This window comes from Haliotis rubra, unplaced genomic scaffold, assembly GCF_003918875.1.
Source record: "Haliotis rubra isolate DU_JTF1 unplaced genomic scaffold, ASM391887v1 Scf820, whole genome shotgun sequence".
Taxonomy (NCBI): Eukaryota; Metazoa; Mollusca; class Gastropoda; order Lepetellida; family Haliotidae; genus Haliotis; species Haliotis rubra.
This window is the reverse complement of record NW_025767547.1, coordinates 287,771-305,167: the sequence shown is the minus strand read 5'-3', so window position 1 is coordinate 305,167 and position 17,397 is coordinate 287,771. Positions and strand designations below refer to the sequence as shown.

At 40.6% G+C, this 17,397-nt stretch overlaps 1 protein-coding gene across 1 annotated transcript in view; it reads right to left on the bottom strand.

Annotated features, from left to right (window-relative positions):
- LOC124262101 (CAD protein-like) overlaps positions 1–17,397 on the bottom strand; it is a 108,561-nt gene that overhangs the window by 55,889 nt on the left and 35,275 nt on the right. Inside the window, 11 exon segments of the mRNA XM_046696546.1 lie at positions 1,954–2,085; positions 2,614–2,778; positions 3,245–3,411; positions 6,215–6,296; positions 6,700–6,942; positions 7,391–7,495; positions 9,007–9,189; positions 10,270–10,437; positions 10,678–10,896; positions 12,017–12,199; positions 17,024–17,146. Coding sequence (XP_046552502.1) covers positions 1,954–2,085; positions 2,614–2,778; positions 3,245–3,411; positions 6,215–6,296; positions 6,700–6,942; positions 7,391–7,495; positions 9,007–9,189; positions 10,270–10,437; positions 10,678–10,896; positions 12,017–12,199; positions 17,024–17,146 — 1,770 coding nt within the window.

Sequence of the window (17,397 nt, the reverse complement as noted above, 5' to 3'; positions counted from 1 at the left end):
ATGTGGAGCTGAAACAACATGTCATCTTAATGTGGAGCTGAAACAACAAGAAACAACATGTCATCTTAATGTGGAGCTGAAACAACAAGAAACAACATGTCATCTTAATGTGGAGCTGAAACAACATGTCATCTTAATGTGGAGCTGAAACAACAAGAAACAACATGTCAACTTAATGTGGAGCTAAAACAACATGTCATCTTAATGTGGAGCTGAAACAACAAGAATCAACATGTCATCTTAATGTGGAGCTGAAACAACATGTCAACTTAATGTGGAGCTGAAACAACAAGAAACAACATGTCATCTTAATGTGGAGCTGAAACAACATGTCATCTTAATGTGGAGTTGAAATAACAAGAAACAACATGTCATCTTAATGTGGAGCTTAAACAACAAGAAACAACATGTCAAGTTTATGTGGAGCTGAAATAACAAGAAACCAACCAGGGCAATTTGGGGACCCATTTTCATCCAAATCTGACATGTCCACGGCACTCTGACTACCCTTGGCAATTATCATGATACCAGCAACTATACACAACTAAATATAGATATCATGAACAATATATAACTAAACCCGCCATACATCGGGAACTTCATGCCACTAAATCATGACATCAGCAACTGATTTCATTTAATTTATATTCTCTGAAGAAAAATGAACAAATGAACTGATATCAGCATGCATAAACTACTGAATCATGATATCAGCAACCTTAAACATATCAGCAACCTTAAACAATTGGCTCATATCAGAAACCTTGCACAACTGAATTATGATATCAGCATTCTTAAACAACTGAATCATGACATCAGTAACTTTAAACAACTGAATTATGATATCAGCAACCTTAAACAACTGAATTATGATATCAGAAACCTTAAACAACTGAATCATGACATCAGCAACCTTAAACAACTGAATTATGATATCAGAAACCTTAAACAACTGAATTATGATATCAGCAACCTTAAACAACTGAATCATATCAGAAACCTTGCACAACTGAATTATGATATCAGCATTCTTAAACAACTGAATCATGACATCAGTAACTTTAAACAACTGAATTATGATATCAGAAACCTTAAACAACTGAATTATGATATCAGAAACCTTAAACAACTGAATCATGACATCAGCAACCTTAAACAACTGAATTATGATATCAGAAACCTTAAACAACTGAATTATGATATCAGCAACCTTAAACAACTGAATCATATCAGAAACCTTGCACAACTGAATTATGATATCAGCATTCTTAAACAACTGAATCATGACATCAGCAACCTTAAACAACTGAATTATGATATCAGCAACCTTAAACAACTGAATCATATCAGAAACCTTAAACAACTGAATTATGATATCAGCATTCTTAAACAACTGAATCATGACATCAGCAACCTGAAACAACTGAATTATGATATCAGCAACCTTAAACAACTGAATCATGACATCAGCAACCTTAAACAATTGGCTCATGATATCAGAAACCTTAAACAACTGAATTATGATATCAGCAACCTTAAACAACTGAATCATATCAAACCTTGCACAACTGAATTATGATATCAGCATTCTTAAACAACTGAATCATGACATCAGCAACTTTAAACAATTGGCTCATGATATCAGAAACCTTAAACAACTGAATTATGATATCAGCATTCTTAAACAACTGAATCATGACATCAGCAACCTTAAACAACTGAATTATGATATCAGCAACCTTAAACAACTGCATCATATCAAACCTTGCACAACTGAATTATGATATCAGCATTCTTAAACAACTGAATCATGACATCAGCAACTTTAAACAACTGAATTATGATATCAGAAACCTTAAACAACTGAATCATGATATCAGCAACCTTAAACAACTGAATCATGACATCAGCAACTTTAAACAATTGACTCATGATATAGGTAATGATACCCACCTCTGACTTGCGAGCCACGTGGCACACATGGACCGGTCTCTGGTACAGCTCGGCCAGTAGCAGCACAGAGGCCGTCATGACGCCTTCAGCATGGACGCACAGCGGGAAGTTCTTGGGCCAGTGTTCGAAGTGCTATGACATGCAAATAGAGATGTAGCAACTAAGAGATAGAAATGGCGTCTGGACCTCTGGCACGAAACTAGTTAAAATCCAGAGGGATTCCGTAAAAATCTAGTTATTTTACATGAAACCACTAGTCTGAATCGATCAGCGGATTACTGTTGGTCAAATATCTGTATATGTCTATATAGGTATCTGAAAGCTTAAACACGAAACAAAAATTCACAATCCTGTTCGACATCATGTTTGAATCATCATGCATTCATCATCATTAAGCATCTTGGTTGTAAAGCCTCAGAAAAAGAAGAAAGGAAGCCTTGCTGGCATGTGTGACTCTTGAATCCCGCAAAAAACTATCATGAGAGTGTTTAAAAGTTCATTCTGTCTGGTACAGTCTCTCAGCTCCTGTTGATCTTAGGACTTTGAATCTGCCATAAGGAATCAACAACATAATGTAGACAGCAAACTGTTATTCAAAGATGTTAAAATTAGGGTGAGATAACTCATGTATTATAATACCAAGGGAAGATAACTCCTCACCTTCATCCAGTCCGACATATCCTGCAGATGGAGAGTGGTGAAAGTTGGGTTCAGGTACATCTTGAGAGCACAAGCCTTTGCCCCAAACAATGGCAAGACCTGAGAATTGTCCGCACTAGCTCCCACAAACAGGCCATAGTCACAACGAGCCTTCTCTTGTGCCAACTAAAACACACAAATGAAAGCATGGGAATTTACATATGAGCATGCAACCAATGTCTGACACAACTGTTGAACAGGGAATCTGTATAGATTTGAACCTCAGTTTCTATGGCCACAAAAGTGTGTGAATGAAGCATATGTAATCACCTTTGGAAACCTCATAAAGGACTGACCATGTGATATTCCTGGATCGAGGTTTCGGGGAGTATGGGAACTTATTCTTTCTTTGCAAAATGCTAGTGCTCTTTACATTTCAAACAGATGTATATTTTGTTGCTTGATTCTGAGCATTTTGTCTCTTGAATGAGTATGGTTTTATGCTGCTTTTAGCAATATTCCAGCAATATCACAGTGGTTTTGTCACTGGAGTGGTAGCAGGTAAGATAAAGAAGCTCCTGGTAAAGTCCCGTCTTGTAAAATATCAGAAAAAATGTGATTCAAAATGGCCATTAGGAAATGTACTACATACCTTTTGTGTTAGGGCGAATGACCCCTGGTCTACAGTAGCTGGGTTTGTGTTAGGCATGGCAAGAATTAGAGTTATCCCCCCTGCTAGGGCCGCAGCAGTGCACGAGGACCAGTCTTCCTTGTGTGTGGCACCTGGCTCACGGACATGCACGTGGACGTCGATGAGGCCTGGGTGAAAGCAAGGTGAGGTAAGGCGAAATGGTGTGTAACATTGTGTTTAGGTTTATTACATCTATAGTGACAGGCACTTGTGTATGGCTACTTGTATTGGACTAGAGGGTTTTATAGACCACTGAGATCCCATAATGCAGTCTGACAAGGATACCCTCTTATTTCATGTTACTCTGGCACGTTATTCTCACTCCCTGAGTAAGTATGGAATAACACTGTTTTCGGCAATATTCCAGCAATATCATAGCTGGACACCAGACATGGACTTCACACATTGTACCCATGTGGGGAATCGGACGTCTGTTTTCAGCGAGACAAGTGAACACTTTAACCACTAAGCTTCCCTACTGCCCCTTATTCTGACTCGGACACAGCCAGTTGCTGTAGAATTCCCTCAATGCCAAGTGCCAGTCAGTTTTGGGTATGCTGCAGCCAGGGGTCGAACCACCAACCTCCTGCTCTCCAGGCAGACACTCTATCTACTACACCACTGTGTTGGTCTGAATGTTGGCAGGTACCATGTCAGTCAAAGGGTCTCCCTCCTCAGACATGTAGTACTCAGAAGATATTTTATATACTCATGGAAACAAATAAGGGAACACATGAAAGTACAAGTGTTCCTTTATCTATTTCCAGAATTTCACCCACAGTGCAATACACACCTTGTGAAGAAACCTCGAAAAGAATAAAGGAACACGTGTACTTTCATGTGTTCCCTTATTTGTTTTCATGAGTATATGTCATGAAAAAATATGTACAGTCAGCTAAATCAATCTGCCATTCTTTAACTTTATTGGAATAGTATATGACCATGATCACAGCTATTCAATAACAGTGAGTTAGTGAGTTCAGCTTTACTCCGCGCTCAGCAATATCCCAGCTATGTAGCAGCGGTCTGTAAACAATCAAATCTGGACCAGACAATCCAGTGTTCAACAGCATGAGCATCGATCTACGCAATTAGGATACGATGACATGTGTCAACCAGGTCAGCAAGCCTGACCACCCGATCTCGTTATTTGCCATTCGTCACCACTCGCCCCTTTCTGTAACCTCCAAGAAGACTCGTCCCCCACTCAATACTTGTTATGTGCGAAAATACGACAAACCAATCAGAACGCGCCTAAATGAGCGCGGTGCTTTGATAAACATAATCCAGAGTACTTAAATCGTTTATGGCATTATGTCACTGTTTAAACATCATGAAAATTATATATCGTCATATTGAAAGTACAAAGAACGTAGCTAAAATGATTTTGCTGCCTTTTATGAACTTTTTAATAAGAATCATGCGATTGACGGTGAGAGATTCAAATACACGCACGTGCGTTTGTTGACATCACTGCTCTCATGGGTCCAACTGAGTGTATTTCTGACGATCTTAAGGGCTTGTTATGGAGATTGTACGCGGCGCTCCGACCAATTGTAGGAAATGTAATTATAATCGCTACGAGTTTCAAAACAATAATATCGTATTTGTATGTAACTAATCAACCTTAATCTTTAACATTGGGCTTATATTTCATAGCTCTGGGGATATTTTAGTCTGAGTGTTTTTTGGTCATTCATATTTTTTTCAGCAAATTCATTTGAAATTCCACCAGGGGTGTGACAGCAAGGTTACACGAGTGTTCAGTTTGAGAAATATTTTAAAGTCATTTTTGAGTATCTGCTTTGGGATTTAATGTAGCTGAATTTTTTTCTTGTATATTCAATAATATATTCATTTGTGATGATTAAACACTATTAAGAAAATTAACATAATTGGAAATATAAGGTGAACAGCTGGTAATAATTACATTATAATATATCTTTAACAAATATGTTTTTCTCCTTCTTTTAGTTGTATCAAAGAGGTTTAGTTCTTTAAACTAAATAAGTAAAAAAAACAAACACCAACAACCTAGCAATACAATGTACATGTGCTTCGGTGATATTAAGAAACTTTGGAATCAAACAGGGGTAGAGTTATCGTTCTTTTTTAAAGTAGTTCTGATGTTCATGCGCCAATATGAAATCCTTCCAGAGGGGCACGAGTCGCTATTCGGCTTGTCCCGGAATAACACGAGTTGGTCACGAATGGTTATTTGCCTCTTAGGACAAGCATGGTTGCTGAAGATCAATTCTCACTCGGACGTTCACGCGTCTTTATTCGATAACAGCTTGCAAAGAGGGATAACAGTAAGTGAGGTGAGGTGAGGTGAGGTGAAATTGGGTTTAACGTCGTACTTGAGAATATTTCGCTTCATATGACGACGTGCATGCGTGTGTATGTGTATGTGCGGCTGCTTGTACTAACCCAGACTGAAGCTGGTTTTATAGTGCTAGCCCACTGAGATACCATGCCGCAGTGAAGCATGAATACCCCACTCAGAAACATTATACTGACTCCAAGCCGACCAGTCCTTGTTGTACCCATTAATGCCGAGCGTCAGGCAGGGACCAACAAATACCATATTTTAACGTCTTCTGGTATGACGCGGTCGGGGATCGAACCCCGCTACCTTCCGCTCTCCAGGCAGACGCCTAACCACTACACCACGGAGGCGGTCCAATAACAGTAAGTAAAACATTGGAAGTATGAATGGGCGGAATATATTTCTGATATTTTATCTGTGCATTTAATAGATTCTTCATGCTGATTGGTCAGTTTCTAGGTACATGATGCTGTCCACAGTTTATGTCAGATAACATTAGATAATCTGAACAACTGGGTGCTTTCAGACTGACCATGGATTGCTGTCTGAATCAGAATAAATATAAAAACGTGGTATGTGTAATTATAAACAATTTCACTGACCAGGGAGCCTGACGATTCTTTGTGATGAGATGCAGTCAATGTGCGTCTTCATAGGTGGAGCACCCTTCCGTCTCCTCAGCGCCTGGAATCATAATAAACATGTTATCTTCTACTGTCTGTACTACAAATAGCAAATATCACTGATTCAACAGCAATAAGAGAACAGTGATTTATTGTAAGGTGTAGGTGGGTCTAAGCAAATCATAGGTGGGTCACCAGAAAGTTTGCAGTCTCTAGAGGAGGGTCATTAAAATTAGTACAAATAGTTTGGTAGGGTAACAAAAAATACAAAGGACATGGGAAGGGTCACACAAAACATGACATCAGGAGGAAAGGGTCATTACTCTCAGTACAACAATGCATAAAAATCCCCTGACCCCTCCTTGATAAATGAACATTCCCTAAACCATACCATTCAACAAAATGTTTAAGAACAACAGTGACATAAAGAATTAGACAAATGAAGTAAAAAACATGTAACTGACCTCCACAAAGAGCTTTGTACATTTGACATCTGTGATCAGGGGAACTGAATAATCCACTGCCATTCTCCGAGTCTTGTAACCCTGGGTGACGAACGAGGACGCCCGATGAGAGCCTCCGTTCCGTAGAGGCAAGTTGATCACCAAATCGAACATGTTGTCTGCCAGATAGTCGGCAATAGTACGCTGCTCTGCACCATTCTTGCTCTCGCCTGTGTCCTCGTATGGCCAATCGACTGCCTTCACCTAAAGGAGCCAATGATAACACTTGATTGAAAAATCTGCATCTTGAAAATAAATCGGAAACATCTGCTAGAAGTGAGTTGTACCGGAATTTGAACAAAACACCTTTAAATGACAATTTAAGAATTATGTAATTATTTTCAGACAGTTTTTCTGTAAAGTACTTATTTTCTCAGGAATTCACACATATTTTACATTGTTTTCAATGCCATAATGGTAAATTAAGCATCATTAATGGGCCTGTCATAGGTGGAACACATATTCTCAAACACTGAACTCAACAAAACCATAATATCAGTCAGTCTATCTTATCATGAGGAGAGAAATATTTTATTCCTTCACAAGAATTAAGTTTATTTTGGGTGTGAGTCAGATCTGGGAATCAAACCCAGACTCTCAGCTGATAAAGCACTGCATTATAGTGACCAGTAAGGACCCCCTCAAGCCATACCTGGAATCCATGTTCATTGTAGAAGTCAGCGGTACCCATGCTGGCAAACAGGTTGTAGCCCATCTCGGTGAGGGTTCGCACGGTGGGGATCAGCTCATTCTTGTACTGTGGGTGACACAGAGAGAACAGTAGAACAGATTAAGAGGACAGTAGAATAGTGGAACAGATTAAGAGGACAGAAGAATAGTGGAACAGATTAAGAGGATAGGAGCATAGTGGAACAGATTAAGAGGATAGGAGCATAGTGGAACAGATTAAGAAGATAGGAGAATAGTGGAACAGATTAAGAGGATAGGGGAATAGTGGAACAGATTAAGAGGACAAAAGAATAGTGGAACAGATTAAGAGGACAGAAGAATAGCGGAACAGATTAAGAGGACAGAAGAATCGTGGAACAGATTAAGAGGATATTAGACTAGTTGAACAGATTAAGAGGACAGAAGAATAGTGGAACAGATTAAGAGAATAGTAGAACAGATTAAGAGAGAAGAATAGTGGAAGAGATTAAGAGGACAGAGAAAAGTGGAACAGATTAAGAGGACAGAAGAATAGTGGAAGAGATTAAGAGGATAGTAGAACAGATTAAGAGGACAGTAGAATAGTAAAACAGATTAAGAGGACAGTAGAATAGTGGAAGAGATTAAGAGGACAGAAGAATAGTGGAAGAGATTAAGAGAATAGTAGAACAGATTAAGAGGACAGTAGAATAGTAGAACAGATTAAGAGGATAGTAGAATGGGACACTAGAACAGGAGAGTAAAACCTGACAATTGAACAGAAGAACACAACAGAATAGAAACAGACAAAAAGAGTAGGACCAAACACCATCAGAGCATGACAGTAGGACATTAGAACAGAAGTGTGTGACACACAAAAAGGCGTACCTGTGTGAAACATAAAATCAAATCCAAACCAAAGATTGCATGTTACATATATATTCTACAACTGACATCTATTCTGGCAAGAAACACTATCAATGTTCAAAATATTTCATTTTCTTCTAACTCTGTGATTGACATCCTTATTAACAGACCAAAGCTCTCTGAGCACATGAAGTGACAAAACATCAGATATTTTCTTTGACATCAAGGAAAGCAAACTGTCACCCCGGGAAACTTCTGATAATACTTTATGTTCACTGAAGAACAAGTTTTTCTAAATACAATTTCAATATGACAGGGGCGGTGGGGTAGCCTAGTGGTTAAAGCGTTAGCCCGTCACGCCGAAGACCCGGGTTCGATTCCTCACAAGGGTACAATGTGTGAAGCCCATTTCTGGTGTCCCCCGCAGTGATATAGCTGGAATATTGCTAAAAGCGCGTAAAACTGAACTCACTCACTCACTCAATATGACAGTGATTGTGCCCATAATCTGATAGGTCCAATATGACGGATATTATCGGATAAGGGGAGATAACCCTCTGTCTTAGATCAACATGGGTATTTTCACTGCAGGGCACATCCTGCATAATATACAATTTACTCAAAGGAATGCAGTAACTGAAAGAAAGGAAAATTAGCTGAGTTTGTGCATCAATGATTTTATATCGCTTCAGGTGAATTAACCACCACCACCACCACTACAACAACAACAACAACAACATTCTCCACACAAACCTTGAAACTTCCAATGGACAGGAGGATATTCTTCCTGGGAATCTTCACCCCTGTACTGATCTGGGCCTTGAGGTAGGCCTCGTATCTGTCCTCCCCGAAGCAAGCCACCTCCCCCGTGCTGGCCATCTCCACCCCCAGGAGCACATCGGCACCCTGCAGCCGCATGAAGGAGAACACCGGCACCTGGGGAGAACACCACAACAGTATATCATGTACTTTAATGGGGCGCGCACTTGTTAAACAGGAAGGTTCCTTAGACCAATGGCACTTCAAAATACAGTCAAATCCCGATGAGTCGAATCGCTGGGGACCAAGTAATAAATTTGACTTATCGATTTATTCCAGACATAGGTATGTCTATGAGGGTAGAAAAAAAGATGATCCAGTCCTAATTCCTCCGCCTAAGCATTTGTTTATCTAATGATTTTTCCCAATCCACAAATAAATCAGATGTCATCCAGGCAGACTTGTTGTGACAGTATGAAGTCGGCAGAGATCTGACGTTCTTAAAACAACGCGGCTTGGTAGATTTCCCTATCACTAATAGGGGCACCTTATCAGTTCCAGTCTGATTAGCACAGACAAGGACAGTTCAGCGTTCCTTTGATTGAGTTAACTCAATGTCATGTGCTAATTCTTCCGTTTCCGTACAATCACTAATCTGCCTTTTGAACTCACCCGTCAATGGTGGAAAGGTGTGAGCCGCGCTGGTTTGTTAATTGGATCAGTAAGCTACACCAATTAACTTCTCAATGACTGACTTCGGCTTATGAACACAAGATTGCTGTTGTTTGAATCTCATGGGACCAAATTTCCTTCTTGAGTCATCGTGTGTATTTATGAGACGAATTCGTGTAACCGGAAATCAAATGATGACAACTACAACAGGGACTGGTCGGGACCGACAGGTACTTCGAGTTATGAGTATTATTCGTGACACCGGCATTCAACTAATCGTGATTTGCCTGTACTGTAACACACCTAGTCCCTCATCTGCTTCACTGCGTTTAACAGGATGTGACATAAGCAGGTCCACAAGACAAATAGCACTTCAAACATGGCAAAATCATCAACACATTTGAAGACAAAACATCTTCTGTGACTAACATGGTGTGAAGGTATTTGGTGGTCCACAGTCATAGTCCACTGATCAATTATAATCAATGCCAGATGAGATTTATTTTAGACTGAAACTGATTTTGTGACTGAAAAAAATTTTAGTTTCAAATTTTAAACCAATTTCTGGTCACCATTGCCACCCACCTTGACTGCCACTCTTCCACAACCTTGAAGGATGTTTTCTGGGTCGACCATTTCCCCCGTAATCACTCTTGTTGCCAAGGCAACCAAATCTTTGTCCAATGCTTTGGATACAAAAGGGAATGACCTTGAGACTCTCACATTGCACTCGATGACCTTCAGTTGGTTGTCCTGGAAACAGAATTATCTTGTCAAGTCACATATTTATTCTGCATCATGAACTTTATCACTAAAAACATATTACATGACTAAAATATGGACGCTCATTTATATGCAAACCGGATAACATAACGACAATAATATTTTAAATTGAATTTCATAATTTTATGTTCCAACCTGATGAAGGTATATTTGTCACAATGGATGATGATACCAAATGTGGTATAGACATGAAAATCTAAATGTAATTACCTTGGCAATGAGCTGAAGGTTAAATGGTCCAGTGACCTCCAGAGCTCGACCAATAGCGCAACAAATTGCTTTGATCTTTGCCAATGTCTCATCATTCAAGTCCTGAGGTGGGGTCACGAGAGTTGCATCCCCTGAATGTACACCTGCATTTTCCACGTGTTCGCACACAGCCATGCAGACTACCTCCCCATCACAGGCGACAGCATCAACGTCAATCTCCTGCAGGAGAATTTCAGCGCAGGTGAAAATAATAATAAATAATTATATTTTCATGAAGGTACTTTCATATCATGCCACAACCCTCTTCATAAGAGTGAAATGGGTGAGTGGCTACGTTGTCTAAGTTACCGCATTTTGCTGTGAAGAGTTACATCCCCTGGGCACATCAAAAACCAACTTACAGTCCGTTTGAGTCAGAAACGGACCGATGAATTGCAAATTTATCATTGTACAAAATTGCCACATAAATATAAATAGTACACGTTTATCATTTACTAATACCCAACAGCTTTCTTATATTTGAAAATTTTCCGGACTCCACCAAAAATGTTCTTTAAGAAACTATCATTTAAATTTTGACACAGTTCAATATTTGTTACGAGGGAGGAGTGCAGAGAAAGGGACAGCCAGGTGTTAGAGAAGCACGTGCACAAGTTCCCACCAAGTTATTGATTCATTAGCCTGTGCTGTGCCGTCTCCATCCTTTCTTGCACACCTGGCTGTCCCTTTCTCTGCACTCCTCCCTCGTAACAAATAGTGAACTGTGTCAAAATTTGAATGATAGTTTCTTAAAGACCTTTTCTGGTGGAGTCCGGAAAATTTTCAAATATAAGAAAGCTGTTGGGTATTAGTAAATGATAAACATGTGTACTATTTATATTTATGTGGCAATTTTGTACAATGATAAAATTTGCTATTCATCGGTCCGTTTCTGACTCAAACGGACTGTAGTGCCTGCTTGAATAATGACAATATCCTAATCAAAAGTTGAGCTGAATATCTTGTTGGAACGTGGTATGCTGTGAATCAAAGTAAAGTCAGATTTAGGGCCTTAGTAAATTGTATCAATAGCATTACATAGGAACACTGATGCAGGTGGGTCTTAGATTACTAAATGTTGGCAGAAAACATCTATCACTGTTCAAAGCTATTACATTCTAGTGCCTGTGATTACACAATTCTGTTACAGCTAAGGGAAGCAACTCTGTCTACTTTGACAACTGGGTCACTTCATGCCTCCACCTGTATCATGCTGAGGAGATCTGTGTTTACAGATGTTGAGAAATGTGTGTGAGGCAGCACTAACGAGTAACAACAGTCATTAACAACTGAGAATTACCTTAGCTTCCAGGATGAACTTGGAGATGACAACTGGATGCTCCTTGGACACAGCGCTGGCCTGCGTGAGGAATGTCTCCAGATCCTGGGGTGTGTGGGCCACGTTCATCGCTGCGCCACTCAACACGTAGGAGGGTCGCACCAGACAGGGGTAGCTGACTTCCGAACAGAACTTCCGGGCACTCTGCAGATCACACACGTTAGAACCTCAAAACAAACTGTGCTTGACAAAAAATGTAATTTTTCAAGTAAACTTGATATTTTTATACTTATCGTGACTCGTGATCGTTTGCTTATCTCCCTTTCCCTGGCGAATGGTAGTGGAACACTTGGATGCCTTGAAGTTCCCGACGCGGACGTAAATATACACTCAGCCACAAGTTACCTCCCTTTTGCCCTTTCCCATGTAAACAGTCATGTGACCAGCCTTACTTTTCACTCTCTCCTGATTTTTTCTGCCCATGCACTTGGATCTGCTGTGAAATCCTAAGTGTTTCCAGCGGGGAGGTTGGGAGGGCTTCTCGTCAGATTGGTGGTGGGTCAAGCCACTTCGTGGATTCATCAGCTGTCCTTAGATACGTCCTGTATCCCACCCATGGGAACTGCAAAACGGCATTTCCTAGATCCTATTCTTCCAACTTCAGTTATAGCTCGGGGGGACCACTTTCTTGTTTTACTTCAGTCTCAACAAGTTGAATCATGTTGATTCATGTGGCTTCAAATAAACTAGTATCTTCTTATTACTAGATATCTTATAACAACCCATAGATTATGATAAGATCTTTATCATAAATGAGTTGCGACCCCTTCACGTACAGGTAAGATCTTTACCCGTACAGGATCTTTAATCACTCATGCTAGCCTGTCCTAGACTGTGCGCATGGACTTTTCCTTAGTAAAAGTTATCAACAGGTCAACGTGGTAAAGGGTGAAATTTTCTAACTCAGCGCCTTTGAGGAACCGTTAGTTGCTGTGCTAAATCGAGAGGTCCAAATTGGTGAATGCCTCAGATGTCTTCAGTGGCTATGTCTCCGAGGTAGTGGTTGGCAAACACTGTGTCCAACTTCCAAAAGCAGCCCTGCATAATTGCTGATATAGAGCAATTTCCGTGCACAGCCAATGTTGACGCCAGTGCTCTGACTTTGTGTGGGTTGGAAGCTCTAGGAGGTTCTAGTCCTGCTGCTTTATAGGCTCTCAATATGACGTCTCTCATCCAGAACGATATCTTCGTTCTTGAGACTTCTGCTGATGTCTCTGCTGATAATGGGATGAACAGGTTCTTGAATTTTTGTCTCCTTGTCTTAGTCTTTTGAAGTGAGTAATTTGATTGTGAAGTTCAGCTGTAGTCTGAGTTGACTGGAACTTTGGTGAACCTGAATGCCGTCGTCCAAGTAGAAGGTATTCTGTTGACCTCGATGATGTAGATATGCGACTACAGGCTTGGTTACTCGTGTGAATAGCCACGGGGCCGAAGATATTCCAAACGGTAGGATGTTCCATTGGAAGTGCTGCCCTCTGAATAGGAATCGCACATACTTTCTTGATTCCGGATCAAGGGTTCAAAAATCGCATCGCCCGACGCCCGGGGACAAGTCAGTTTTCATTTCGGGCAATCAAATAATGTTATCTTACTTGTCCGTGGGCTACTAGATAATTTCCACTTATGGTTTCAAACTGCAAATAAACTTTGATTTAATTTCATATCTGCTCAAAATGTAGCTATTAAATTTCGCAATGATAATAAAGTAGTATCTTTCTTTGCTATTTATCACTTTTCAATAAATAGTCCAGTAAACATTAACATCAAATACCATGTTGATTTATTCTTTCATAATTACATCATCATAATTATGTCATAAAATCTGGGCAAGTGGAAAATTAGTCAGGACAAGTTAATTTCTTAAAGTCACTTGCCCTGTGGTAAGTGGTTTTTAAAAAACCATTTGAACCCCTGCCAGATGTATGGGGATGTGTAGATACGCATCCTGCAGGTCTATGCTGGCCGTGTAATCTGCTGGACGGACGAGTAGTCAGAGTTGAGGTAGGTGGATCATTCTGAACCTCTCTGGTTTCAGTAGATAGTCTTTGTTTAAGTTCCGCATGTTGTAAATCAGTCTGAACTTCTTCTTGGAGTTCTTCTTGGGTACTAGAAAAATTGGGGAATATAAGCCTAGAGTGAGATGATGCTGATCTATTATCTCTAGCACCTGTTTCATAAGTAGTGAGTTGATGGCTTCTTGTAGTTTGTTTGCCTGCTCCTCTGCATAGTCGAAGACCATCGGGCTGAGGGTTAGCGGAGGTGTGGCCTTGAGATGTACTCTGTATCCTTCTCGCAGTACTTGGGAGATGTCGTCCTCAAGTATTCCCCAATTTTTCCAGTACCTTTGTAGACGTCCACCCACTGTAGATGGTTTTACAGGAACGGCTGGGGTCGGAAGATTCCAGTCGTTCCGCGAACCACAATATCAGCGTCTAGTACCTCTGGATTCTCTGGGAGTGCGGCGTCTCCCTGAGTTTCCTCTGTAATTTCCGGATGGACGACAAAGGACCCTTTGCCGCCTCTGAAGCTGGAGTACTTCTTCTCCTTTGCCTTCTGTATGCCGGAATATTTGGACTTGCTGTTATACTTTTGCGAAGTATGACGGATGACATTGGCCAGAGTATCTATGGATTTTATCATCATAACTTCTCTAGAGTCGTGTGTAGCTTCCTTGGCTGCATTGTCTATTTGTCCTCCAAAGATAGTAGGCACCTCCCATGGAGCTCTCAATAGCGGTTGGGTGAATCTATCACTCCATGAACAGTATGCAAGTAGACCTTGTCTGCGTAGTAAAGTGAGACCTGCACATATAGATGCCAGATGGTCCGATAAAAAGTATTGGTCCTTCTTCTGAGTTATCAGCGCCGAGTATATCATTCTGTCCTCTCCGAACTTGAGTTCTGGAATTTATTGATCAATGCTTAATTGATGGCTCTGGACCTGGCCAACCCGAAAAAGGATCTCCTTGTAGCAGTATCAAGTTGGGATAACGTTTTATCTTCCACTTTCTAAGTCTTGTTCCGAGAGTCGTTGACTAACTTCATGTTATCATCCCATTCAGGCTCCTTTATAAATGCATCCATATGATGTAAGGGGATTCTCTTCACATTAAATGATGGCAGATGCTGACTCTGGATCTTGGATGCTTTAGGTTGGAGGGTACCTTGGATATAGGTTCAATTGGAGGGATAGTGACCGAGTCAAAGTCATCGTTTAGCATCATATAAGTGTAGACTTCATCTTTATCCTTAGAAGGAGACTCCAAGCTCAACCCATTAGCAATCCAAGCTGTAACGTCTGCGTCTGGGAAGACGAAGTCTGCTTGCTCATCCAGTATCTCCTGATTAGTAGAACTAGGCCTCCGCGGATCATCCATGTGCGAACCTGTATCCCTTCTGGAAACTCCATCATCCTTTCCCGAACCTCTGTCTGAAGATTCCTCCCTTTGCGAACGTCTATCTTGAGAGTCCTCTCTTCGTGAACCTCTATCTGTAGATTCTCTCTCTTTTTCTTAGCTTGAGTCGGAGTCAACTGCGTTGTAGCCGATCTCTTCTTGGCCCCCGTACCAGCAGACTGCCCCTGCAACGTACTCAACATAGCACCAGTATTATGAATCTCCGCAGTAGCAAGCAACATACGGTTTGCAGGCTGATGAGACTTGAGATGACTTTCTCACCCGATCCATGGCACGTCTATAGATATAAGACAAATGTTGATTAAATTGTAGATTTGATAAATCAACACAATAAGTACAGCGCAAGCTGGAAGAACATGGATTGATGTACGAAGGGCATTGGGGGTGAGGATCAGCCACGGATAACCTGTGCCTGCAAACACTGCAAGATTTCATGAAATGTAAACAAGTTACATAACGATGAAATTATGACACAAACACAATTAAGTTTTACAAAATGTTTACATATAATACAATATAGTTATAGCCAAATCCATGCACAGCGTAACTTTAAAGAAAAGGACCTAAATAAAAAGGATATAATGCCGTATACGGGACTCCAGTGCTCGCCCAACCATCCACTTGGGCGAAAAGGGAGAGAGTGACAAGTAAGGCTGGTCACATGACTGTTTGCGCGGGAAGGGCAAAAGGGAGGTTACTCGTGGGTGAGTGTATTTTTACGTCCGCCTCGGGAACTTCAAGGGATTCAAGTGTTCCACTACCATTCGCAAGGGAAAGGGAGATAAGCAAAAGATTATGAGTCAGGATAAGAAAAAATTTACCAGATTTTTTAAAAAGATACCATTATAATAAAATAGAGCCCAAGACCACTTATCCGAAGACTCTGAATATTTCTGGCTGACTGGCAATATTGGATCGTGGAATCAAAGGTTAAACAAGATTACAAAAAAAGTACCAGAAGTTTTGATGAAAACACAAAAGCAAAATATTCCATACTGAAACAAGAAGAAATGATTGAGGAATAGTACAAAATGACAATTCAATATGGCAATATGTCGGCTCAGATCTTCAAAGAGTGGAAGCCCATGGTTCTATCCCCTTTCCCGATCAAACTAATAGACGTTCAAAGATGGTACTTCTTGTCACCCTGCCTGGCTCTTGGCTGAAAAGAAACTAAGGGACTGGCCGGCTCCAAGTTGATATTAGATCATCTTTAAACTGTATCTCAGTGTGTGGCTCAATCAAAATAAGTTCAGACATTATCAGCCCTACCCTCAGACTACTGAATATCATTAGTTGTAGTACAATTTCCAAAGATTTTAGCGGAATAATATGGACATTTTTAGATGACCTTGTCACTTAGAACAGGGTAATAGTAGAATCAGCTTCACACTCATAGCTAGTGTAGCATAGTCCTATACTGGGATTTAAACCAAGGACCTTTTGATCTGAAGATGTCCACATGACCAAAGAGGTCAACCCGTCATCAGTCTGACAAGGTAAGGATGTCATCAATGGGATGACTCAATACCCTCCTACAGGTGCAAATGTACCTCCAAAGTGGAGAGTTCCTTCCACATCGGCTGACTGATCCCCATGTTGTCCAGCATACGGGAGAACTTGAACCGATTCTCCGCATTGTCGATACTTTCTGGAGAAGTGCCAAGGATCCGAGCCTAGAAAACACACAAGTAAGATGACCTGGCTATTGAATTACATTGCAGTAATGAATAACTGGTGTACATGGTTCAGAATCTAGGCCCTCTGCTTATCAGTAAGAGATTGTGACATACATACAGAATTTTGTTTTCATATTTCTTTGGGAGACAAAGTATGTGAGCAATCATGTTGGACATTTGACACCAAGCAAACACTGTCCCCTCACCTGCACAGAAAAACATGGTCTGCTTTGGGACCCTTAATCTAA